At 47.4% G+C, this 24893-nt stretch overlaps 1 protein-coding gene across 23 annotated transcripts in view; it reads right to left on the reverse strand.

The window, feature by feature from the left end:
• TMCO4 (transmembrane and coiled-coil domains 4) overlaps positions 1 to 24893 on the reverse strand; it is a 130688-nt gene that overhangs the window by 94454 nt on the left and 11341 nt on the right. For 22 of the 23 annotated variants that reach the window (XR_010321313.1, XR_010321316.1, XR_010321315.1 and 19 more), the window contains 3 exons: positions 22875 to 23064; positions 12454 to 12628; positions 11544 to 11571 (listed from right to left, as the gene is read on the reverse strand). Coding sequence is in view for 19 of the 23 variants with exons in the window: in XM_023551989.2 (XP_023407757.2) it covers positions 11544 to 11571; positions 12454 to 12628; positions 22875 to 23056 (385 nt within the window). In the remaining 4 variants the exon portion in view is untranslated. Of the gene's footprint in view, positions 1 to 11543; positions 11572 to 12453; positions 12629 to 14029; positions 14246 to 22874; positions 23065 to 24893 lie in introns of those variants that run through there. The other variant, XM_064281396.1, reaches the window with a different exon arrangement.

A 24893-nucleotide genomic window follows, 5' to 3' on the forward strand; every position in this document is an offset into this window, starting at 1 on the left:
GTCTATTCTACCCTCTCTCATTAAAGGCACACCAATCTACCCTTGCCTCAGGCCACAAGTCCAGGCATCATTCCTGATTCTTCTTATTCCCCCCAATCCTGACATTCAATCCACCAGCTAACGCTGACAGCTCCACCTCCAAAATATATCCTGAGTCTGTCCACTTCACTCCATCTCCACTGCCACCACGACCGCCATCCCTCTTCAGCCACCAGCCATCTTGCTCACTAGTTTCTCATCTTCTGCTCTTGTCCGCACACTCTATTGGCAACACAGCAGCCAGAGGGATTCTTTAAAGTCATAAATCCAACTGTATTCTCTCCCCTACTTAAAACTCTCCAACTGCTCTCCAACTCACTTAGAATAAAACCCACATTTCTTCCCACTGCCTAAAGGGCTGTACATTATCTAGCTCCTTCCTGCCACCCCCTCCCCCTTCACCTTCTACCTGTCCCTGCTTCATGCACCAGCATCAGCCCCTCCAAGATGTCAAGCTCATTCCTGCCTCAGGGCCTTTGCACTTGCTCTTCTTGCTACCTGGAAAGCTCCTTCTCCAGAGCTCTGCCTGGCTGGCCTCTTCTTCTCAGTTGGGTCTCAACTTGAATATCAACTCCTTAGATAAGCTATAGGCCCCTGAATTGGAGCAGCCACCCCTGAATCGCCCTGTCTCCATTATCCTGGTCTCTACCACTGTTATATCTGTGTACAAGCTTATTGTCTGGCTCTCCCCAACAGAATGTCAGTCCCATGAAGGCAGGGATTTTTGCCTTGTTCTTTGCTGTCTCCTCAGACAATGCCTGGCAAGCAGTAGGTGTACTGTTAAGCTGTCTTGGCTCACTAACTGATTAAAGCTCTCCCTTGACTGCCAGGGTTCTCTGCTGTGTCCCTCTCCCCAAACAGCACAAAAGACCTTCTCCTGCTTTCCACCTCCAGTCAAGGCTTACTCTCTATTTCCAGTACCCTCTGAGTTCTACTCCTGGAAGGGACAAGGGAAAAGAATGGGTTAACTGGTTAAGGCCTCTCTCTCTCTCCCTCGGGTGGGATCATCCCTTACAATGTTTGAGTAACTTTTATTTATTGTGCTTTAAGTGAAAGTTTACAGTTGAAGTTAGTTTCTCATACAAAAATTTATACACATCTTGTTATGTGACCCTAGTTGCTCTCCCTATAATGTGACAACACAATCCTCCTTTCTACCTCGGATTTCCTGTGTCCATTCAACCAGCTTCCGGTCTGTTTCTGCCTTCTCATCTCGTCTCCAGACAGGAGCTGCCCGTTTAGTCTCATGTATCTACTTGAGCTAAGAAGAAGCACACTCTTCACAAGTATCATTTTATGTCCTACAGTCCAGTCTAATCTTTGTCTGAAGAGTTGGCTTCGGGAATGGTTTTAGTTCTGGGCTAACAGAGAGTCTGGGGGCCATGTCTTCTGGGGTCCCTCCAGGCTCAGACCATTAAATCTGGTCTTTTTACTAGAATTTGAGTTCTGCACCCCATTTTTCTCCTGCTCTGTCAGGGACTCTCTGTTGTGTTCCCTGTCAGGGCAGTCATTGGTGGTAGCCGGGTACCATCTAGCTCTTCTGGTCTCAGGCTGACGGAGTCTCTGGTTTACGTGACCCTTTCTGTGTCTTGGGCACATATTTTCCTTGTGTCTTTGGTGTTCTTCATTCTCCTTTGCTCTAGGTGGGTTGGGACCAATTGATGCATCTTAGATGGCCACTTGCTAGCTTTTAAGACCCCAGGCGCCACTCACCAAAGTGGGATGCAAAACATTTTCTTAACACTAACTTTGTTATGCCAATTGACCTAGATGTCCCCTGAAACCATGGTCCCCGACCCCTGTCCCTGCTACTCTGTCCCTTGAAGTGTTTGGTTACATTCAGGACACTTCTTAGCTTTTGGTTTAGTCCAGTTGTGCTGACTTCCCCTGTATTGTATGCTGTCCTTCCCTTCACCTAAGATAATTCTTGTCTACTGGGTTATCTAGTTAGTGAATACCTCTCTTTCTCCCTTCCTACCCTTGTTACGTGAGTTACTTTTAAATGTCAAAGTTGTGACAATGTCTGGAGCACTTCTAGACCTGCTCATCATTCAGCTCCTTCCTCAAACGTCACTTCCTCTGAGAAGGCTTCTCTGGTCACTTCCATTGCTTTCTAGTCCCTTAAACCAAAACCAAATTAGTTGCTGCAGAGTTGATGCCAGTGCATGGCAACCTCAGGTGTTGCAGAGTAGAACTGTGCTCCACAGGGTTTTCAAGGCTGTGACCTCTCAGAAGTGGTTCATCAGGCTTTTCTTCCGAGGGTCCGAACTGCCAACCTTTTGGTAGTTGAGTGATTAACGATTTGAGCCACCCAGGGACTCTTCTATTCCCTTACCCTGAGTTATTCTGTCATCACCATTTAAAGCCAATTATTTTATCTGCCTACTTGTTTATTGTCTGTCTCTGCTTCTAGAACATAAGCTCCTAATTCACGGTGCATCCTCAGAACGTGGACCTATGTCTAAAACAAAGCACTTGTTTTAGACACTTGTATGAATGGATGGAATATTCGTATGAATGAATGCATCATTAATGGGCCCCTCATGCCTCAGCTGCAAAGCAGAAAAGGGTGATTATGCTGAAACATCCTATAATTCAGATACTGAAAGCTTCAGTTCTCTCCTGCTGACTCTAAATAAGATCTGGCGCTACACACTCTACATGTATTGATTTACTGAATTCTCATACCTGCCCAAGGAGGCAGGGGCCACTGGTATCTCAATTCCGTCAAAGAGGAAACTGAGGCACAAAGAGCTTAGGTCACTTGTCCAGGGCCACCCAACTGATGAGTAGTGAAGTGGGTAGTCTGGCTGCAGAGGTCATGCCCTTGACCCCACCCACGACAAGGGGACCAAAGCCATGGGACAGCAGAACCTTGTCTTCTGGATGTGAGTAGCACTGCCCATCTCACCTGAGCTCACCCATTACTTCTAGCCTCCTCTCCTTCCTCTTGGCCTGTCTCTGAATCTGGGCCAGTCCTTGATGTTTCCTGGACTGTCTAGCCACAGTGGTAGGATCTCGACACTTTGGCAACCACCTAAAGACCAAGGGTGGAGGACCTGGACTCTTGAGGTCCTTTCCAGCTCAGAGATCTGAGAAGCAGCCTCAGGGTGCCCATTCCCCCTCACAGGGAGGGACTTCCAAAAGTCCAAGGTCAAATGGACTTGAAACAGCCCAACAGCTGCCTCTCCACCACCACTGTCTTAGTTATCTAGTGCCGCTATGGCAGAAATACCACAAGTGGATGGCTTCAACAAACAGAAGTTTATTCTCTCACAGTCTAGTAGGCTAAAAAAACAAAAACCAAAAACCAGACCCATTGCCATGGAGTCGATTCTAACTACTGAGTGCCAGGCATTATGTGAGGAGTTTTGCATTAGTGATTACTAACCCTCCCTCCCCGGGAGGCTGATAGGTGCAAATGCCCCATTTTGCACATGAGGGAAGAACAGGTGCAGAGAGGTTAAGACACTTTATCAAAGTCACACAGCTGAAAGTTGTGGAGCTTGGATCACAATCCAGGATTCTCTGACGCCAGTGTATCTGCTCGTTCCACTGGGGCTGTCTTTTGAAGGCATGTCTATAACTCTTGAGTGAGTTCTGGGGCTCCAGGACAAACCCATGTGGTCAGCTGTGACTCCTATCTTCTGTGTACATGAGTATGTGGGGTACACATACAATCCCAGGGACCGCTCTGGGCCATGGGTCACAAGAACACAGAAAGGTAACATCACCCCCGTGGCCCCTTCTTTGAAAAGTTGTTGGGGGGAAACCCAGGAATCTTGGCTCTGCCACCAGGGGGCAGGTGTGCGCCAGACTCTCAGAGCTGTCAGGCAAGCCTGGCGCCCACCCCAGACACTCAACCACATACCGTGGGAGCTGGTAGAACCCTTGGAGCCCAACTGATCCCTCTGGCTTAAGAAGAGCAAGGGGACATGTCTAGGATTCATTGTATGGGTTAACGGGGAGCCAGGGCCAGAACCCACACCTCCGGGCATCTTCCCAAACCAGCAAGACTAGGGAAGCATGCATTTTGCACTTATTTTATTGTACGGCACTGTCCTGTGCAGAGAAGGACACACAGCAGCCCTGGAACTTGGCACTAAATGCCAGCAGCATCCCAAGCATTGTGGTAACAACCCCACATTTCCAAATGCCCTTCCCCATAGAGGGTGGGCATTATAGCCTCTAGTTGTGAGGCATTGAACCAACCTCTGTTCTCAGTAATGGCCCCATCTCTTGAGTATGGGGCAGACACAGAGGCCTGGAGTTGACCTTGTCCCCACTGGGATTGCCATGGGTCCCAGACTTTGTGAAAGAGATCATGGTCTCCCCTTTCCCTTTGGGGACTGCCCTCCAGACCAAAGAAAGGGAGCCCAGAGCAGAACCTTCAGCCTTTGTTGTCCCACAGATCTGGGTCTGAATTTTCTTAACCTCTCTGGGTCTGTTTCTTCATGTGTAAAATGGGGACTGTAATGCCTTTTTTAAGGAGCCCTGCTGGTTAAAGCTATCGACTGCTAACCGACAGGTCAGCAGTTTGAAATCACCAATGGCTCCGCTGGAGAAAGATGTGGCAGTCTGCTTCCACAGAGGTTTACAGCCTTGGAAACCCTGTGGGATCGCTGTAAGTCGGAACTGACTCTTGTTGGGATGAAACAAGACGAGCATGTGATAAGCCTAGCCAGCACCTGAGATGCAGTAGGTGATCAATAATAATAACCTTACAGTGAATAGTCCCATTTCCTTGAAGCCTCTCTGGTAAGCAATGCTGAGAAGCTGTGCTCAGAGCCAGGGCAGCCAGGCAGGGCTGTGAGTGGCCCCGAGCATGTCAGGGCAAGAGGCTCTTCCTCCCTCCTGTCTGTGGGGACTGGGGACACACCTCTCACACCAACTCAGACACTGCCTACCCTGCCCACTGCACTATCGCCCCTCAACTTACCAACTTTTTTAACTACACATTTTCTTCCAGAATATTTATTTTTATCCCTATTGTTACCCTTAGTGAATTTTTTCCCGTAAAAATGAAGAAGAAACCACACCTGACTTCCAGTGCTGTGCTACCACGCCTGGCGTTTAAGCTTGTCTGTGAAGGAGAGCAGGTGGGAGGGACAGGCCTTTCACGATGGACTCCCTTGTGAGGCAGTAGCTTTCCTCAGGTTGTTTTGGAGATTGTCTGATTCCTGCTTTCTCTCCTCATAGCTTATTTGAAGAACACCATTAAGGGAATCGAAATAGTGATAAGCTTACTTCAGGACCAGTGGTCTCCATAGCAGAGGGCACAGAGGAGGGGCTGCTTCTCCCGAAACCCTCCTCAGACTCTACTCCTTAGAAGCCAGCAGGATCACCCCTCTTCTGGCTCCCACCATAAACTGTACCCAGCCTTCTTTCTGGCCTCACTAAACCCTCTTAAAAGTGAGCTGTGTGCCTGGCCGTGAGCACCAGGAAGACAGGGACTAAGTCTCAATTTAGCCCTCTGTGGGAAGCAGAACTGTAGTTAAGAGAGTAGACCCTGAACATGTGGAGAGTGGACATGGCCTGGGTTCGAATCCTGGCTCCATCACTTGCCAGCTGTGTGACCCTGGGCAGGCCCTTTCACCTGTCTGTGCCCATTTTCTCCTTTGTAAAATGGGGACAATAACCGCATCGACCTCCTAGGGTCACTGCAGGGTTTAAAGGAAACGGTACCTGTAAAGCACTTAGCCAGGCACACAGTAGGCAATCAATAGGCATCAGCTCTGATCAGAATTATTCCCAGTGTCCAGTACACAGCCTGGCACACACAGGCTCAGTCCTTATCTGGTCATCCAACAAATACTTAAAAAATGGAAGAACCAGCCAGTTTCAACACTGAAGACAAATTGGATGAATCTCAAGGAGGCTGATGAAATGACCAGGTGACAAGGTTTGAATTTCACCATGACCAAAGACCAGCAGCTCAGACCTCAGCGTTTCAGATTCATCAGGGAGGTAGATGGTTTGTAATTTGGTAATAAAGACCAGGTCAGAAAGTAGAGGGAGTGTACAGTAAGGACTGCTATGTCTCATTTGATGTGTGCCTTTTTGGGTTCCATGGCCTAGAGTCAAGTCTCTCTTCCAGTTCAGAGTACAGAGGGCAAAGTCATGATTCAGTTTAAGGTTCCCAGGCACTAAGGCAGAGTTCATGCAGAGATTTGCTTTGCCTTAAATGGAATTTAAATATCTTAAATGTAATCCTGGGTTACCTACTTAGCCTCCTGACCCTTAATTTCCTACCCTGGAGGTTGGGACAATAGTGCCTACCTCAAACAACTGACCTGAAGATTATACACCATGGTCAAATAGTTAACGTGCTCACTGGTAACCCAAAGACTGAAGGTTCGAGTCCACCCAGAGGCCCCTCAGGAGAAAGGCCTACTTCTAAAAAATCAGGCATCAAAAACTCTATGGAACAAGTTCTACTCTGACAAACATGGGGTCCCCATGAGTCAAAGTTGACTTGACGGCAACTAGTTTAATAATTTACAATCTACATAAAGGTGTAAAGGAGCAAATAGATAAACTGGCCCATCTGACATGGCTGAAATTTGGGTCATAGAGCAGTGGTTCTCAAATGGGCATAATTTTGTCCCCCAAGGGATATTAGGCAATGTATGGGGACATTTTTGGTTGTCACAACTCAGGGAGTGTTACTGGCATCTAGTGGGTAGAGGCCAGAGATGCTGCTAAACACCCCACAATAACACAGCATACTTCCCCACAACAGAGAATTATCCGGCTGCAAATATCAAAAGTGCCAAGGTAAGAAACCTTGGCCTTGAGCTCTCGGCTCAGCTTCAGTTTAACCTTCAACATATCAAAGACTTATTTTTTCAGTTGTGTGGGCAAACAGCTTTGTGGGTTGTTACTGGATAAGGAAAAGAAAATGATGAGCACACAGAATAATTCTATCCAATTGCCCATGTGGCAATGCTGGTGACTAAGACTCTAAAAACTCCCAGTAAAGGTCAACCTTCTAGGAAGTTTTGAGAAATGCAGCTTTTCATGTTGATTTCCTGGGCTGATTCCATGACTAACTGCCCCACCTTGAATTCAGGGAGAAACCCGGCAGCACAGACAGCTTCCGCCTCTATTGTATGCCACCAACCGATCAATCTCTGTAAGAGGAAGACGGTTGAGCCCTCCAACACAGAAAAACCACCCTTGACTGTGAAAGTCCCAAGTCTGCAAAATGGGAACAAGCCCTATACCTCCCTCCTAGGGGGCTGAGAGGGCTAAATGCCTATTCAAGCCCTTAGCATCATGCCTAGCACATAGTAAACACTCAATAAATAGTGGCTTTTTTTTATCATTATAATGCTTCATGATATTTGATTATATCTGCTGAGGTGCTGCCCTAAGGAGCCCTGGTGGTGCAGCGGTTAAGCACTCTGCTACTAACCAAAAGGTCAGCCGTTCGGGCCCACCAGCTGCTCCGTGGGAGAAAGATGTGGCAGTCTGGTTCCGTAAACATTACAGCCTTGGAAACCCTATGGGGTACTTCTACTCTGTTGCTATGAGTTGGAATTGACTTGACAGCAATGGCTTTTGCTTTGAGATGCTGCCCTACTCTCCAGCCACTTGAACCTCAGGCCACCGTGCAAACCCAACCACTCCCTCCAACAGAGTCCAGAAGGATCAGATATTATTTTTCCCTTACTTTTGGTCTAAAAAAGTGATTCAGTCGCTCTGTAGTAAGATATGTGACAAATCCTTAGATTCACAGCCCCTGAATATGTGAGCTGTGGTGCCAAGAGACAGAAAATGCCATGACTGGGAGTCTGAAGACCAAACAGTGTTCCCAGACCCGCTCTACCACCTACCTGAGGGCAAGCCACTCAGCCTCAGCTGTTAAACAGGTGCATTACTGAATGCCTTGCCTGCCTGCACGGGGGCTAAACCAAAGCACCCCTTGAGGCTCCATTTAGCTCTAAGACATGAAGAGTTAAGATGTTTTGTTTGGCTAGAGTAGGTCCAAAGACATGCTTTGGGGGTGCACCTTAGAGAAGGTCCGATGTCCTGCCTGCTTCTCCAACTGTAATGTGCATGCAAGTCACCTGGGATCTGGTTAACAGGCAGCTCCTGAGTCAGCAAGTCCGCATCAGATATTGCATTTCTAACAAGCTCCCAGGGGATGCTGACGCTGCTGGTTCTGGACCACACTTTGAGTAGCAAAGGCTTTCTGTTCTTATTGTTGTTGGGTGCCGTTGAGTCGATTTGCGACTCAAAGAAACCCCATGTGACAGAGTAGAACTGCCCCATAGGGTTTTCTAGGCTGTAATCTTATGGGAGCAGATTGCCAGGTCTTTCTCACGTGCGTTCGAACCGCCAACCTTTTAGTTTGCAGCTGAGTGCTTAACCACTGTTCCATCAGGGCTCCTTAGCAAGTGTTTAGAGGTCGTATTTTTTTAAATAATAAAGAAAATGTATTATTCTTGTAACAAGAAGCTCCCATAAAGACTACAGCCAAGAAAACCCTATGAGGGGGAAAGGGTTGGTTACCAACTGACCCACGTGCTCTGCTACCCTTGAAGGCACTGAACTGAACATTAACTGGCAAGCAAGTGTGAGAAAGCAGTTCTTGTGACCTGTTGACGAAGTCCCAGCTCCCTATTCCTTTAGGGTTTCTGACCACCACCTCTCATGAAAGAGTCACTGACTGCAAATGCCAAGATTCCTGAGAACCTACACTCTTGCAGGTAGCACTGGGCAACCAGGGTTCCAGAGTTCAGACGTCACTACTGATTTTTCAGTATATTCACTCTTCTTCCCTAGATCTGCTCTCAGAAACTCTTCTGTCTCTTCCCTCAGAATGACTCTCGTATCAGCCCCTTACCCCCGGTCTCTCTGCTGCCTTCATGGAGGCCTGTGTTCTCTCACTTCTAGCTGACGGTGAGGAGCCCTGGTGGTGCAGTGCTTAAGAGCTCAGCTGCTAACCAAAAGGTTGGCAGTTTGAATCCATCAGCTGCTACTTGGAAACCCTATGAGGCAGTTCTACTCTGTCCTATGGGGTTGCTATGAGTCGCAATCGACTCAATAGCAATGGTTTTTTTTTGGTAGCTGACAGCAAAGGAGCCCTGGTAGTACAATGGTTAAGCGTTTGGCTGCTAACCCAAAGGTTGGCGACTGGAACATACCCGGTGGCTCTGCGGGAGAAAAACCTGGTGATCTGCTTCTGTAAAGATTACGGCCTAGAAAACCTAATGGAGCAGTTCTACTCTGTCACATGGGGTTGCTATGAGTCAAAAATCAACTCGACAGCACCTACCAACAAGTTGACAGTGATGCCTCCTAAAGCCTGCCCAGGTGAGCCCCATCTTGCTCACCTGCCCAGCTCAGCTGACCGCCACCTCCCTGGCCCAATGCCCTGCCTGCTGCACACCTGCCCTACCAACCTTCCTTCTGTGTGCTCTTCCCCACCTTCCGCTTCTGCACATACTGTTCTCTCTCTTAAAGTTCTATTCTTCCTCCTCTCCCCCTCCACCCCTCTACTAGCCAGGGTGCCAGTGGGGAGTTGGGTGAAATTTCTCCTATTACATGGTTTGGAGGTTGTCGGGGATTCCATTTCCAATTTTGTGTTCTCTCTTCCTGTGTCCCATCAGATTAACATCAGAGGGCTCTGTACCCAAACCTCTCATCAGACTAGGGACAATAAGAAGTCTCATGCACAATAACAGGGAAGCCCAGGCAGTGGAGGTGGAAGAAGCTGGAAGGTGAGCCCTGGGCAGGAGGGTGAGCCCTGGGCGGGAAGGTGCTCAGGAGGCAGACTGTGTAGTGGTTGAATGGAAAACACCCCAGGGTGGTACAGTGGGTGGGATGGTAGCCTCCAAAAAGGGTCTTGGCAAACGTACTTAAGTTAAGGATCTTGAGAGGAGGTCATTCTGGATTATCTGGCTGTGCCCTAAATCCAATGACAAGTGTCCTTATAAGAACACGCAGAGCAGAGGCAAGGGAAAAGGAGGCAGTCATATGAAGATGAAGGCAGAGACTGTAGTTAAGCAGCCACAAGCCAAGAACACCTGGAGACACCAGGAGCTAGGAAGAGGCGAGGAAGGGTTCTTTTCTACAGTCCTTGCGGGGAGCATGGCCATTCCAACACCTTGAGTTTGGACTTCTGGCCTCTAGAACTATGAGAGAATAAAATTTCTGTCATGTTAAGTCACCAAATTTGTGGTAATTTGTTATGGTAGGCCTAGGAGACTAATACAGGTGGAATCCCACACTACCATTACTGGACAACCTTGGGTAAGTTGCTTCACCTCTCTACATCAATTTCCTTATCTATAGAATAGTGCAACCAATCTGTCTCAGTAATTCATTTGACAAGTATTTACTGAGTGTGTGCCATGCACCAGGTGCTGTGTACAGCAACAGAACTAGGTGGTGAACAAAACCAGACATGGATCCTGCCTGTGTGGAGCAGACGGTCAGGCAGGGACGCCAGAAGACGATCAAAGAATCACATAAAACCAAAGCTCTTTGCCATCGTGTCAACTCCGACTCAGTAATCCAATAGGACAGAGTAGAACTGCCCCACAGTGTTTCCAAGGCTGTAATCTTTATGGACGCAGACTGCCACATGTTTCTCACATGGAGCAGCTGGTGGGTTCGAACCATTGACGTTGCAGTTAGAAGTCAAGTGCTTAACTACTGTGCCACCAGGGCTCCTGAAAGAATCACATAACCAGATGTAAAACTGTAACTGTGGTAGACATGATGCCGGTGGAGCATTTGAGTCAGGAGGCCAGGAGGGCTTGCCTAGGGAAGTGATGACTGAGCAGAGAGATGGACAAGGAGAAAGTAGCTGGACAAAGAGGAGCAAGAAGGGTTTTCCAGCCAGGCGGAGGGGCATGCGCAAAGACGCCAAGGTGAGAAAACTCAGGATGTTGGAGAAACTACACAGAGGTCAGTCTGGGTACAACCGTGGGGGTAGGGGGGGGGAGCGCGTGGAGAGATGAGCCTGGAGCGGCAGGGGCAGGCCACACACAGCCCCTCCAGCCACGTTGGAGGTTCTGGTCCTCTCAAGTGCAGCAGGAGCCACTGGCGGGCACTAAACAGAGAGGCGACGAGGTCAGACGTGCATTTGAAGAGACCGTTGGGGTTGCAGGGTAGACAGCACTGCTGGCCAGAGTGGCAGCAGAAAGACAGCAGGGAGGCTCCTGCTGTTGTTCAGGACTGGGGTGATTGATGGTGGCTCGGATCGGGGTGCTGGGTGCAGATGGAGAAGAGGCCAGGTTCAAGAGCTACTTAGGAGGTAAAACCACAAGGCCATGTGAGGAATAAGTGAGACACACGCCAAGGAGCACCATACACTGTTTGGCATGAATGAAGTGCTCACCAGCTCACCAACGATATTGGGTTCCCTTTCCTTCTTTGCACCAAAAAGACCACGGAGGACGGGGCCATGGGTGGCGGCACCTATCCCTGCTTTACTGGCTGGGGATGAAGAAGGGGGCCCATAACTTACAAAGCTTAGAAAATCAACTTACCATCCTTGAGTGAGAAGGTCAGAAGGTCCTGGGGGGAAAAGGTAACAGGAATCAGCAGTAAGTTGGTATGCTACCAGCCTGCTCACTCAACATATATTTACCGACTCCTATGAGTCAGAATCGACTCAACGGCACTGGGTTTTTTTTCCTTTTTTTTTTTACTTAGTGGGAGAACAAGCCAGACAACAATCTCTGCCCTATATTCTAGCGGTGGGACAGATAATAAACAAGTGAGCAAATAAATAAAAATGTGAGAGTTTCAGGTAGTTAAATAAAGGTAGGAAAGAAGGCAGAAGGTAACTGAGGGGAAGGGGCTGTTTTAAATCTATATACATTTGCCCCCCGGCAGCCAATGTCACAAGTTTCTACCTGCTTTAACCACACACAGGGCAGGTGAGTGACTTGCCCGAGGGCATACAGTAAAACTGCTGCTTCCCAAAGAGGCACTACAGTTTAGTGGTTAGAAGCATGGGCTCTGGAGTCAGACCACCTGGGTTCAAAACTTGGCTGAGCCACTTATTAGCTGTGTGACCTTGGGCAAGTTACTTAACCTCTCTGTGTCTCGGTTTTCCCATCTATAAAAAGGGATGATCATATTGCCTACACCTCATAAAGCTGTTCTGAGAATTAAGTGAGTTAATATTTGGAAAAGCACTAGGACATAAAAACTATATAAATATTAAATAAACAGTTAATATTCAATAACAATTTAAGATTAGCTATTATCAACATCATAAAACCATAATATGATGAAGTATTAACTTTCAGGCCACCCCACCCCACTGGAAGCAATGTTCAGATTGACTTTTGAAAGGAAATAGTTTGTTTTACTCGCCCACACCCATCCTCAACTCCCCACTCCCCCAGCTCCCATTCTGTAGCTGCCACCCGACCCAGGTGTTGTACGTACCTGAGTGATCACCAATGGGTCATTCTTTAAGATGGGGTCCTTCAATAGAATCTGAACAAACACGTCTGCTCCTTCGCCTCCCAGGCCGCTGGCAAAAGCAGTCATGGTTGGCAAGACAGCTTCGGAAAGCTCTAACCACTTCACCAGGCCCATCATAAACTCTGTGCAGAAGGAGCTGAAAGACAACCACAGCTTAGATCCCGAGGCTTTTTGGAACGCCCTCCTCACACAGCTGTGGGAAGTTTACATCAGACATCTTCATGTGTGTGAATAGGGGCAGTAGTGGTTCAGGCGTAGAATCCTAACCTCCCACGTGGGCGACCTGGGTTCGATTCCTGCCAACGTGTCTCATGCGCAGGCACCACCTGTCAGTGGACACGTTGCTATGATACTAGGATCCTGAAGAGGCTTCCGTGGAGTCTTCCAGACTAGAAAGAAAGGCCTAGCATGCTACTTCTAAAATTAACCAATGAAAACCCTATGGGCCACAATGACCCAATCCGCAACCAATCATGGGGACGGCACAGAGCTGGGCAGCGTCTTGTTCCATTGTGTGGGGGGTGACTACGAGTGGGGGGCCTACTCTACAGTCGCTAACGACAACATGTACGTAAGCAGTCTGTACGCAGTAGGTAAAAAATCAATAAATAGAAGCTGAAAACTTGATGACTGTCATCCGTGAAATGCATCCCCTAATTTTAGGGGATGGATTTTAGTTTCTTCTCCCCCGAAAACTTTACCAAAGAGGCTGAAAAAGCACAAGACTGAGGGCAATGAGCAGTTACTGACATTTGCCCTGGGCCTGGCCTGTTCGGGGGCTGAGGAATCACAGACCAACAAGACAGGTCTCTGACGAAGATGCTCACAGCTGGGTACAGACGCACATGTAATAAATGAGCCCAGTCAGTGCCTTGTGATATGCTAGCCAGAGCAGGAATTAAGTCCTAACCAAACCAAAAAGGAAGCCCCCAAATCCACCTGCAGAGGTGAGGGGAAGCGACCAGAAAAGGCTTCCCTGAAGTGACTCACTGCTGTTTTAACTCACTAAATACATGCTTGCTAGAAAAAGTCAGCCACTGCAGAAGTGGGTAAAGCAAAGAGGAAAGGCCTGCTCTCCCAACTATGTTCACCTCCCGGAACCACCTCATACACTGTGGGGTCTCTGCCCACAGCAGATATTTGAGTTGAGTCCTACAGAAGGCCCAGGAGTCCCTAGACGGAGGACGGGATGGTGTCACCCCAAGGGAGAAGGAAGCGTGTGAGCTGAGACACAGATGCAGGGGAGTGAGTGGCATTTGGGGGCTGGGGCAGTCCCCACAGATTTCTGACTTAGAGCCACTACTCTGTGGCAGCGAGAGGGGTGAGTTGAAGGTGGGGGCAGTTGGGGATGCAAAGCAGGGGAGCCAGGTAGGAGGCAATTATACTAACCCAGGGAGAAACGTTGGGACCTAGAAGCCAGGTCTAACTCCAAATCCAGTGGCCCACCCTGCCTCAAACCACACTGCCCTGGGACTCTCGGTGCCAGGTTCTGCACCCTTTAGGGACTGTGACCAGGTCAAGGTGGAATGAGACTTACCCAGAAACAGACAGAGCTCCCTGGTCGTGGGGGCAACCTCAGGAGGTTAGCCCCTGGCCCACTCAGCCCTGGCTCCACAGACCTTGGTCAGCCCACACGTGCCATTTCTTAGAGCCTGCTGCTGCTGAACGCTGAGAGGAAAGACCTCTGCAGGCTGGCCCCTGACAGGAGGGCTGAAGGGCTCAGGTTCAAATCTGGATTCCCCGGGAAGCAGCTCTGAGATGACAATTACGAGGCAGAAGGATTTTTTTTTTTAATTGTTGTAAAAATATATGGACTCCAACACTTGTTAAACATATTAACTTGGTAACTTTAAAATATATATGTAGATGGGCAGGAAGGCGTTAGGGCATGCCCTTGGGGTCAGCACATGTGGGAGGGAGGGACGGAGGAAAGGAAGCCCACTGGGCGGAGGGAACAGCTGAGCTGTAGCGCAGTGTCAGTGGAAGCCTCAGTCCGACCACAGGGAGTTCTCAAGATGGGATGAAACTTCAGATCTGTTCCAAGTGGGGTAAGAGGACCAGGCCTTTATTTTCCCACATCAACCAGTCACTGGATGTGGGCCGCACCAGGGAAGGGCAGACCTTGGGCAAGGTAGCTGTCCAGCTGAGGCAGGGCCCAGAGGGGGCTGAGAGCGCAGGGCTGTGCTGGCATCACTTCAGCAGCTGGCATGTAAGTCCTTCATTCCTGAAGGGGGATACGAGTGACACGGCTCCTTGGGAAAGTCAATTGACCTCTCTGTGCCTCAGTTGCTATTATGGACTGAATTGTGTCCCCCCAAAATAAGTGTTGTAAATCCTAACCCTTTATCTGTGGTTATAACCCCACTTGAACAAATGAATCTGTCTTGGAAAAAGTACAACCAGAATGCTCCTTAGAAGCTAGAATGGCAAGACTGCCTCACATACTTTGGACATGTTATCAGGAGGGATCAGTCCCTGGAGAAGGATATCATGCTTGGTAAACTAGAGGGTCAGTGGAAAAAGAGGAAGACCCTTAATGAGAAGGACTGACATAGTAGCTGCAACAATGGGCTCAAGCATAGCAAGGATTGTGAGGATGGCGCAAGACCAGGCAGAATTTCGTTCTGTTGTACATAGGGTCGCTACGAGTCGGAACTGATTCAATGGCACCTAATGACAACAACAATCCCATTTGGCAATGAGTTTTCTTTGTTGCGTTAATGAGACAGTATTAGCGCAGGGTGTGTTTTAAGTCTATCTCTTTTGAGATATAAAAAAGTAGATTTGAGCAAGCAAGCAAGTAGAGATGGCGGAAGATGGATGCCATGCCACATGAGATCTACAAGGAACCAGCAAACAAAAGCTGAAAAGAGACAAGGACCTTTCCCTGAGCCAACACAGAGAGAGCCTTCTCCTACAGCCAACACCCCTGAATCTGAACTTCTAGCTTCCTAAATTGTGAGAAAATAAATTCCTGTTTGTTAAAGCCATGAACTTCTAGCATTTCTGTTAGAGTGGCACTAGATAACTAAGACAGTTGCCTTATCTGCCAAATGGGTTTAAGAGACCAACTTCATAAGGTTCTTTGAAGATTAAATTCAATGAAACATATAAAGCACTCAGACCAGGACTTGGCATGTAGGAGATGCTCAATAAATGTTAGCATCATTATTTTTATTTATAAGGCGGCAAAGGGAGACAGCAGAGAATGGTTTAGCTAGGCTCTGAAGTTCGACCACCTGGGAGGAGTCCCCATGTCTTAGTTATCTATTGCTGCTATAATAGAAATACCACAAGTAGATGGCTTTAACGAACAGAAGTTTATTCTCTCACAGTCTAGTAGGCTAGAAGTCTGAATTCAGGGCGCCAGCTCGAAGGGAAGGCTTTCTCTCTCTGTCGGCTCTGGAGGAAGGTCCTTGTCATCAATCCTCCCCTGTTCTAGGAGTTTCTCTGCCCAGGAACCCCGGTTCCAAAGGATGTGTTCCACTCCCAGCACCGCTTTCTTGGAGGCATGAGGTTCCCCATGTCTGTCTGCTTGCTTCTCTATTTTATATCTCAAAAGAGACTGACTTAAGACACAACCTAATCTTATAGATTAAGTCCTGCCTCATTAACATAACCTAACATAAAAAAACCTAACATTAACATAACCTAACATAACCACCGCTAATTCTACCTCATTAACATCATAGAGGTAGGATTTATAACACATGGGAATATCACATCAGATAAAATGGTGGATAGTCACACAATACTGGAAATCATGGACTAGCCAAGTTAACACACTTTTTACAGGTACACAATTCAATCCCTAACACCCAGCTTCTTCAGTGACTGGCTGTGTGTCTTTACTTCGCCTTTCTTACCTTCACTTTCCTCTGCTATAAAATGTGGATGACAATAGGACCTGGCTCATAGGTTCATGGGGGAAGATTAAATGACAGGGTAACAGCACCTGATACCTGGTAAACCGTCAATAAATGTTTACTACCTTTTTTTTTTTTTTTACCGTTCTTACAATAATTATAATTTAACCCATTGTAATTTACGGGACTACCCCAGGTTGGTATGAGGATGTGGTATGTATGGGGAAATGGATGACTAAGTGAACTGAACATTACTTAAAAAAAAAAAAAAAAAAACCTGTTGCCATTGAGTCGATTTCAACTCACAGCAACTCTATAAAAATAAACTGCCCCATAGGGTTTCCAAGGAGCCTCTGCTGACCAAAAGCTCTCAGCCACTACAGCACCAGGGTTTCAGAACATTACTTAAGGGTGTATTTATAGGCAGAAAGGGCTCAGGGCCGAGGGCGGCAGCATTACCTGGCCCTATGTTCATGAAGAAAGTCTTGGATGTAGAGAAGCATTTCATAACAGCAGTGGAGGGCCAAAGAGCAAGGACTTGTGTTCAAATTCCAGCTCTGCCACTAGCTGTGTGAAATTTGACAAGTTACTTAACCTCTCTGTGCTTCAGCTTCTTTATCTATAAAACAGTGAAGATGATGATAATACTTATTTTATAGGGTTGTCCTGAGGATTAACTGTGTTAACATTTGTCACGTGCTTAGAAAAATACCAGGCAGCTATCAAGTATTCTATACTGCTTTTCTTAAACAGACAAATGAATGCGTTAACAAACATACAAGTAAAGTGCCATTTATCAAATAATGAGTAGCATTTTGGATTGGCAGGGCCTTGGTAATTGCTTATATTGGTTGGTGGCCTCATCGAAATATATGAAAATCAACAACACTGACACCAACAAATAACCATAACAGAGCAAACCCCTGCTGGTCCCTGTGCTCAGTGCTTCGCATACACTGGCTCACCTCACTCTCACCACAACCCCCCGAGGGTGGGAAGAACAGTTTTACCCCTATCCTAGAGACAAAAAAAACAAAACAAAACAAAACCACCAAACCCGTTGCTGCCCCACAAGGTTTCCAAGGAGCAGCTGGTGGATTCGAACTGCCAACTTTTGGTTAGCAGCCGTAGCTCTTAACTATGCCACCAGGGTTTCCATTTTAGAGACAAGGAAACCCAAATCCAGAGAAGATAAGGGACAGCTCTAAGGGTCAAACCTACATCTCTCAGACCCCACCAAACCCAAACCAAACCCACTGCCATCGAGTCAATTCCGAATCATAGCATCCCTATAGGACAGAGCAGAACTGCCCCATAGAGTTTCCAAGGAGCGCCTGGCGGATTCGAACTGCCAGCCTCTTGGTTAGCAGCCGTAGCACTTAACCACTACGCCACCAGGGTTTCCAACCCGACAGGCCACGCTTAACCATAGCACAGACGGTCATCCTTTCCCAGGGATTAATTACCCAGCACTCCCCACATCACAAGGAGCCCTGTTGGTGCAAATAGTTAAGTGGAAGGCTGACAGTTCTAACCTACCCAGTGGCTCTGCAGAACAAAGACTTGGTGATCTGCCTCCATAAAGATTACAATCTAGAAAACCCTATGGGGCAGTTCTACTCTGTCACATGGGGTCCCTGTGAGTTGAAAATCAGCTCCATGGCACCCAACAACAACAGCAACCTCACATGCCAGGCACTGGCTAAGCCCATGCATCCAGCACGCCCTTTCACTCTTACTCCATTTCTGTGCAGTGGTACTATTACCTTACAGAGGGAGTCCCTCAGCTGCAGAGAGGACATGGCTTATCTAGGGACTCAAAGCAGGGCAGGGGAAAAACCTAACCTAGGCTCCAGGGTTCCTGACTCCTAGTTGGTCTGGGGGTCAGATCCAGGCCTGCAGCCTATTTTTGTAAATAGTTTTACTGGAACACAGCCATGCCTATTCATTTGCATATTATTTACTTACGGCTGCTTTCAGGTTACAACCACAGAGTATTGACACAGAGACTGTATGGCCCACATGCCTAAAATATTTACTGTGTGACCCTTTACAGAAAATATTTGCTGGGTCCTGGTCTATGCCATGGTTAATAAATAGACTTAATTGTGGGGAACAACAGCGTCTGTGATGTTTACAGCCCGCATCATTGATAAATATTTTAGAGGCTTGCTTTTATGCCCCACGTGGACAAAACTGCCACAGAGTATTTTCTAAAGATGACTGAAACCAGCAGCTTATCGAGGTTTTAAAGAGATTGAGGAGGTTATTTAGATGGGTTTTGTGTCTCAGAAAACTGAGAGGAACCCCGCGGAAACAGCTGGCACACTGACTCGGAAACTTTCAAGGAGGAAACACCCCCAGCAAAAGCTTATGGCTCTGTGTAGCTGCAAGCAACAGCACTGGGGCGGAGGGGGCTGCTGGGGGTACAGAACAATAACTCACTTCTGCAAGTGCCCCGGTATTAACTTCTGGGTTAATAAGTATTTGCTTATGTGAACAAAGTACACAAAGTTCTCCCCCGTCTATGGGGTTTATCAGGTCAGAGGAGATTTCTGGAAGGATGGAGGCTTCCCAGATACAGCACAGGTATGGACCAGAGTGGGGACAGTGGTGGTCCGGTGGTAGAATTCTTGCCTTTCTGGCAGGACATCCGGTTTGATTCTATGTGTAGCCACTAGTGTCACTGGAGGTTTATATGTTTTTATGATGCTGCTTGGAGCCCTTGTACTGTAGTGGTTAAGAGCTCGGCTGCTAACCAAAAGGCTGGCAGCTCCAATCCACCAGCTGCTCGTTGGAAACCCTACAGGGCAGTTCTGCCCCATCCTATAGGGTCGCTATCAGTTGGAATCGACTCAACGGCAACCGGTTTGGCTTTTTTTGTTACTGATTTTTTACGATGTGCTGAACGGGTTTCAGCAGAGCTTCTAGTCTAAGTTGGATTAGGAAGAAAGGCCTGGCGATCCACTTCCAAAAATCAGCCCATGAAAGCCCTGTGGATCACGGCGGTCTGATGGGCAACTGGCTATGGAGACGTGCAGGATCAGGCAGCACTTCACTCCATTGTGCACGGGGTCGCCATGAGTCAGGGGCCAACGCGACAGCAACAACAATGTGGGCCAGAGCAGGGAGCAAATCAGACTCCTGTGGGAGATGGGACACCCCCTGCTCGGGAACAGGATATCCCAGTGAAATGTTTTCTAACCTCCCGATAGAGGATGCGGTTGGTTTCATTGTTAATAATGAGAACACTCAACATTTCCTTGGCGGTAGCTCTGTGCTAGGCTCTGCGGGGGCCATCAAACCATTCCCTTCTCACAACCACCTGTCTGATGATGGCAGACACTGTTGGCAGTTTCTCTGCAGTAGTAACTCCCTAGCCCTCTCTCATGATGGGGGTTGAAAATGGCAAATGCCTTTATTTTTTCCCAGCCTCCCTTGCAGCTGAGGCTCAGGCATGTGACCAAATCTAGCTAATGACACAAAAGGGGGAGGCTTCTCAGGATATTCCAAGAAATATTCCTCCCTGATGAGACATTGAGGAGAATCTGTCTGTCCTCCTTCTTGCCTTGGGCCTTGTCCTTTGAGGGTGTGATGCTTGGAGTTGCAGCAGCCATTTTGTGATCAGGAAGGGAAGGCCAAGAGAACTGCAGTGAAGCCAATTCAAAGTATTTTTGAGGCAGTAAATTAATCCTGGAGCTATCTACTTCTGGATTTCTTGTTAAGTGGGAGAAACAAATCTATTGTTCAAATCTCTTTTAGATCAGTGTCCTGTTACTTGCAGCCCAAAATACTCTGACTGATAGGGGTAGGTTCCAGTATTATTACCATTTTATAGATGAGGAAACTAAGGCAAAGAGAGTAAGTCACAGTTAGAAAGCAAGCCCCACCATTCACTAAGCACTGTACTGTGTGCTTTACCTACATTGTCCCATTTAAATCCTACAACCATGCTGCAAGGTGGTTATTATTAGCCCATTCTACGGATGACTAGACTGATGCTTGGAGAAGTTAAATAACCTGCCCAAGGTCACATGCAACTGGGAAGTGGCAGAGTTAGCATGTGAACCCAGATCTGAGTCAAAGCCCACGGAACAGCCCCTGTGCTAATAAAGCCAGGATTTATTCACTCCTTTTCACAAACCTTTACCAAGTATCTATGCTATGCCAGGCTGTGTGCAAGGCACTAGGGGCTCAGAGATGGACAAGGCAGCTCCTGTCCTCCAAGAGCCCAAACTGGAGGGGTGGTGGACACGGGAAGGATGACAGTGCATGTGGTGGCTGCAGTGACAGGTCTCTGGGCACACAGGTGGAGAAACACCTGGCCAGGGGGTGGGGGGAAAAGGCTAAGGAAAGCTTCCTGGAGGTATAAATGAATAAATCCGAGTGCTCAGTCCAGTGGGAGAGACAAAGGTATTAAAAAACACACGAAAAAAATAGCCAAGACCCAAGGGATGACGGAGGTTTACTTAGCGGGGGTGCATTGAGTAGGGGTCTTGAAAACACGACAGATGAAAGAACTTCTTGTCATCTCCTGCCCCAACCGGTTGTTCCTGGTCTCAGTAATGACATCTCTGTCCTTCTATGCTCCCCAGCCTGCCTGAACCTTTGGAGCCATAGTTAGTTCCTCTCTCTGCCTCCGTCCACAACATCCACCTGCCCCAAGTTGACTCTGTTCTCCCTGAGAAAAGTCTGTCTCATCTGTCCCCCCAACCTTGGCCACTGTCCTTGTTCCTTGCAACTAACTACACCAGCCTCCTAACTGGCCTCCTCCTGCCTCTAAACTCATCCTTCTTGAATCCTTGAAGGCAGACCCTGCCCTCCATGCTTCTTGCTGGACCCTGGTACTAACAGCTCCAGACACGTTTGGGGATTAAAGATTTTAGACACAGAAATCCAGTTAAGTCATTGGCCTGCTCCAACCTTCCAGCCTCTCTTCACTATCTACAAAGGCCAAGTTCCTCCGCCTGGCATTCAAGACCCTCCATGAATCTGCTTCGCAGTTTCCTCTCTGGCTGTGTGTCTAGTCCTGTCATGCAGAGTTCCTGGAGCCTGGGACTCCACTCACCCAGCTAACTCCCCATTTGCAAAGGCAGCCCTCCCCTTGGCCAGTCCAGGTGCTTCAGTTCCATTTTGGTCCCCACCTTTCCCCCACCTATGATGGTGAAAATTCACCTGACCTTCAAAGCCCGGCCTGGATGTCACCTCCCCTATGAAGCCTTCCCTGATGCCCCAAGTTTTAATAATGAAAAGAGCTCACATTTATTGGGAGTTTACTGTGGGCTGGGCACTGGATTGAACATGGGGATGCTTTACATGCCTCATCTCACTGTTTAATCTTCATGACAACCCTGATGAAGTAGGTATTACCATCGCCCATTTTACAGATGAGGAAACTGAGGCTCAAGGAGGCAAATGCTGTGCTCAAGGTGACAAAACCAGTGAGTGGCAGATCCTAGATTTAATTCTAGGTCTCACTGATTCCAAAGCCCATGCTTTTTAACAACTCTGCTCTTCTGACTCCAAATATATGATGTAAACACACACACACAAATGCATACATGGCAGATATTGGTAAACAGCAGACAATAAAATGTAACACTGTCGTTAAACCTGTCATTCTCTTGCTCCCACAAGAACCTGTTTAAACCCATCATGGAGCTTACCCCATGCTCCACTACCACAGTCACTGATGTAGTCACCTCCCCTAGACAGTAAGTACCCCAAAGGCAGAAGCCATGCCTTGCTCTTCTTTGTTTCCTCTACAGCGCCTTCCACTACACTCAGTAAGCAGTAGGTGCTCAACAAATGCATGCTGAATGAATAAATAAATAGCCTATCCTCCTATAGACCGTGTCCTACTTCAGGGCAGGGGCAGTGCCTGTCTTACTAAAAAACTACATATCCCTGGGATCCCTGGATGGTGCAGGGTTAAGCACTTGAGTATTAGCTGAAAGGTTGGTGGTTCAAACTCATCCACAGGCACCTTGGAAGACAGGCCTAGTGATCTGCTTCTGAAAGGTCACAGTCTTGAAAGAGCCTTGGTGGCAAGTGGTTAAGTGCTTGGCTACTAACTGAAAGGTCAGCAGTTCGAACCCACCAGCTGCTCTGTGGGAGAAAGATGTGGCAATCTGCTTCCATAAAGATTATAGCCTTGGAAACCCTATGGGGGCAGTTCTACTTTGTCCTATTGGGTTGCTATGAGTTAAAATTGACTCAACTGCAACAGGTTGGGGTTTTGGATCCTCCAGGTACTTCAAATAGTGCCTGGTACACAGTAGGTGCTCAAAAAATGCTTGGTAGAGGTATAAATAAGTGAATACTGCATGAGGGGATGTCTTAACCCCACCTGACTGTGAGTTCTTTAAAGGCAAGGGCAACAGCCTGGTCCTCTTTGTGTAAGCCCCACCACCGCAGTGCTGGCAGTACCTGGCAGGTTGCCAGGCTGTCAACGGTTACCTCCCTGAAGAAAATCTGGGCAGTATGACCTTCCCACTGTGAGACAAAAACACTCACCTGTGCTCAGGCTCTGGAAACAGCTGGGACAAGGAGATGCTACAGAGCGCGGCATAGGCGAAGCGGTTGGCCTCGGCCAGCTCCCGGCCTGTGGGCAGACTCGGGTCCCCCTCTGTGGCTGCCTCGGCTACCTGAGGCTGCTGCTGAGGCAGCCTCTGGCTAGGTCTTTCCCACGTGGCCATTGCCAGCCCTGCAGGAAAAAAAAAAAAAAAAACCCAGTAAGAAATGTTTCCATGGGGTAGGCAAAGATTACTTAAACAGGACACAAAAATGACCAACCATAAAAGAAAAGATTGATGAAGTAGGCTTCATTAAAATGAACTTTTATTTATCAAAAGAATCCCAGGTGGCACAAATGATTTGTGCTTGACTACTAACCAAAAGGCTGGCAGTTCGAATCTACCAGCAGCACCACAGAAAAAAGGCCTGGCATTTGGAGGCAGAAATTTCTAAATACACGACTGTAGATGCTGCTCATACACTCATATGGACAATAGAGCACACAAGTGGCACAGTTGGGAAAACCTCTTAGACGTAACTGAATACTTCATGGGATGAAGGTCCCAGGCTCGGAGGCAAAGGACCATAGACTCGGGGGACATCTATGTCAATTGCCACAACATGAGTCTTAAAGACAATGTTCTACACCCCACTTTGGTGAGTAGCGTCTGGGGTCTTAAAAGCTTGTGATTGGCCATCTAAGATAAAACTATCTGTCTCTTCTAGTCCGGAGCAAAGGAAAGGGAAAAATGCTAAAGATCCAAGGGAACAACTAGTCCAAAGGACTAATGGACCACAAGAACCACAGCCTATACAACCCCAAGACCAGAAGAGCTAGGTGGTGCCTGGCTATTAGTATCAACCACTCTGACTGATATTATAAAACAGGGTCCCAGATACAGCAGGAGAAAAACGTAGAACAACTGATCAAATTCACAAAAAAGGCCAGATTACTGGTCTAACAGAGACTAGCGGAACTCCTGAGGCTATGGCTCCCGGACACCCTTCTAACTCAGACTTGAAGTCACTGCTGAAGTTCACCTCTCATCCAAAGACTAGGAAGGCCTACAAGACAAACGACAACGCATGTGAGGAATTGCTGCTTCGATCAATCAAGTATATGAGATCAAATGTGCAACACCTGCTCAGGAACAAAGATGAGAAGGCGGGAGGGGACAAGAAAACTGGACAAAGGGACACGGTGAACCAGGGTGGAATGGGAAAGGAGGAGAGTGCTGACATAATATGGGATTGCAGCCAATGCAATGAAACAATTTGTATATAAATTTTTTTGATGAGAAACTAATTTGCTCTGTAAACTTTCACCTAAATCACAATTAAAAAAAAAAAAAAAAAGGCCTGGCCATCTACTTGCTAAGATTATAGTCACTGAAAACCCTGTGGAGCACAGTTGTACTCTGAAACACATGGGATCACTGTGAGTCCAAATCAACTTGACGGCAACAGGTTTGTTTTTTTTGTTTTTTTTTTTAATTCATCAAAGACACTTTTAGGAGGATGAAAACGTGATCTACAGACTAAGGAAGGATATTTTCAAAACGCATATCAACAAAGGACTTGTATCTATACTATATAAACAACTCCTATTAATCATTAAGGAGCCCTGGTGGCTCAGTGGTTAAGTGCTTGGCTGTTAACCAAAAAGTTGGCAGTTTGAACCCACCAGCCACTCTGCAGGAGAAAGATGTGGCAATTTGATTCTAGGAAGATTGACAGCCTTGGAAACCCCATGAGGCAGTTCAATTCAGCCGAATAGGGTTACTACGAGTCAGAATTGACTCAATGGCAATGGGAATTAATCATGAGGAAAAAGACAAACGATCCAGTTTTAAAAAATGGGCAAAAGACTTTAACGGTTACTGCATAACAGATATCCAAATGGCCAATAAGTATATGAAAAGGTACTTAACATTATCATCCATCAGAGAAATGGAAATTAAAACCCAGTGAGATACTACTATTACCCATCAAAATGGCTAAAATTAAAAAGACTGACCA

Source organism: Loxodonta africana, chromosome 3 (genome assembly GCF_030014295.1).
Source record: "Loxodonta africana isolate mLoxAfr1 chromosome 3, mLoxAfr1.hap2, whole genome shotgun sequence".
Taxonomy (NCBI): domain Eukaryota; kingdom Metazoa; phylum Chordata; class Mammalia; order Proboscidea; family Elephantidae; genus Loxodonta; species Loxodonta africana.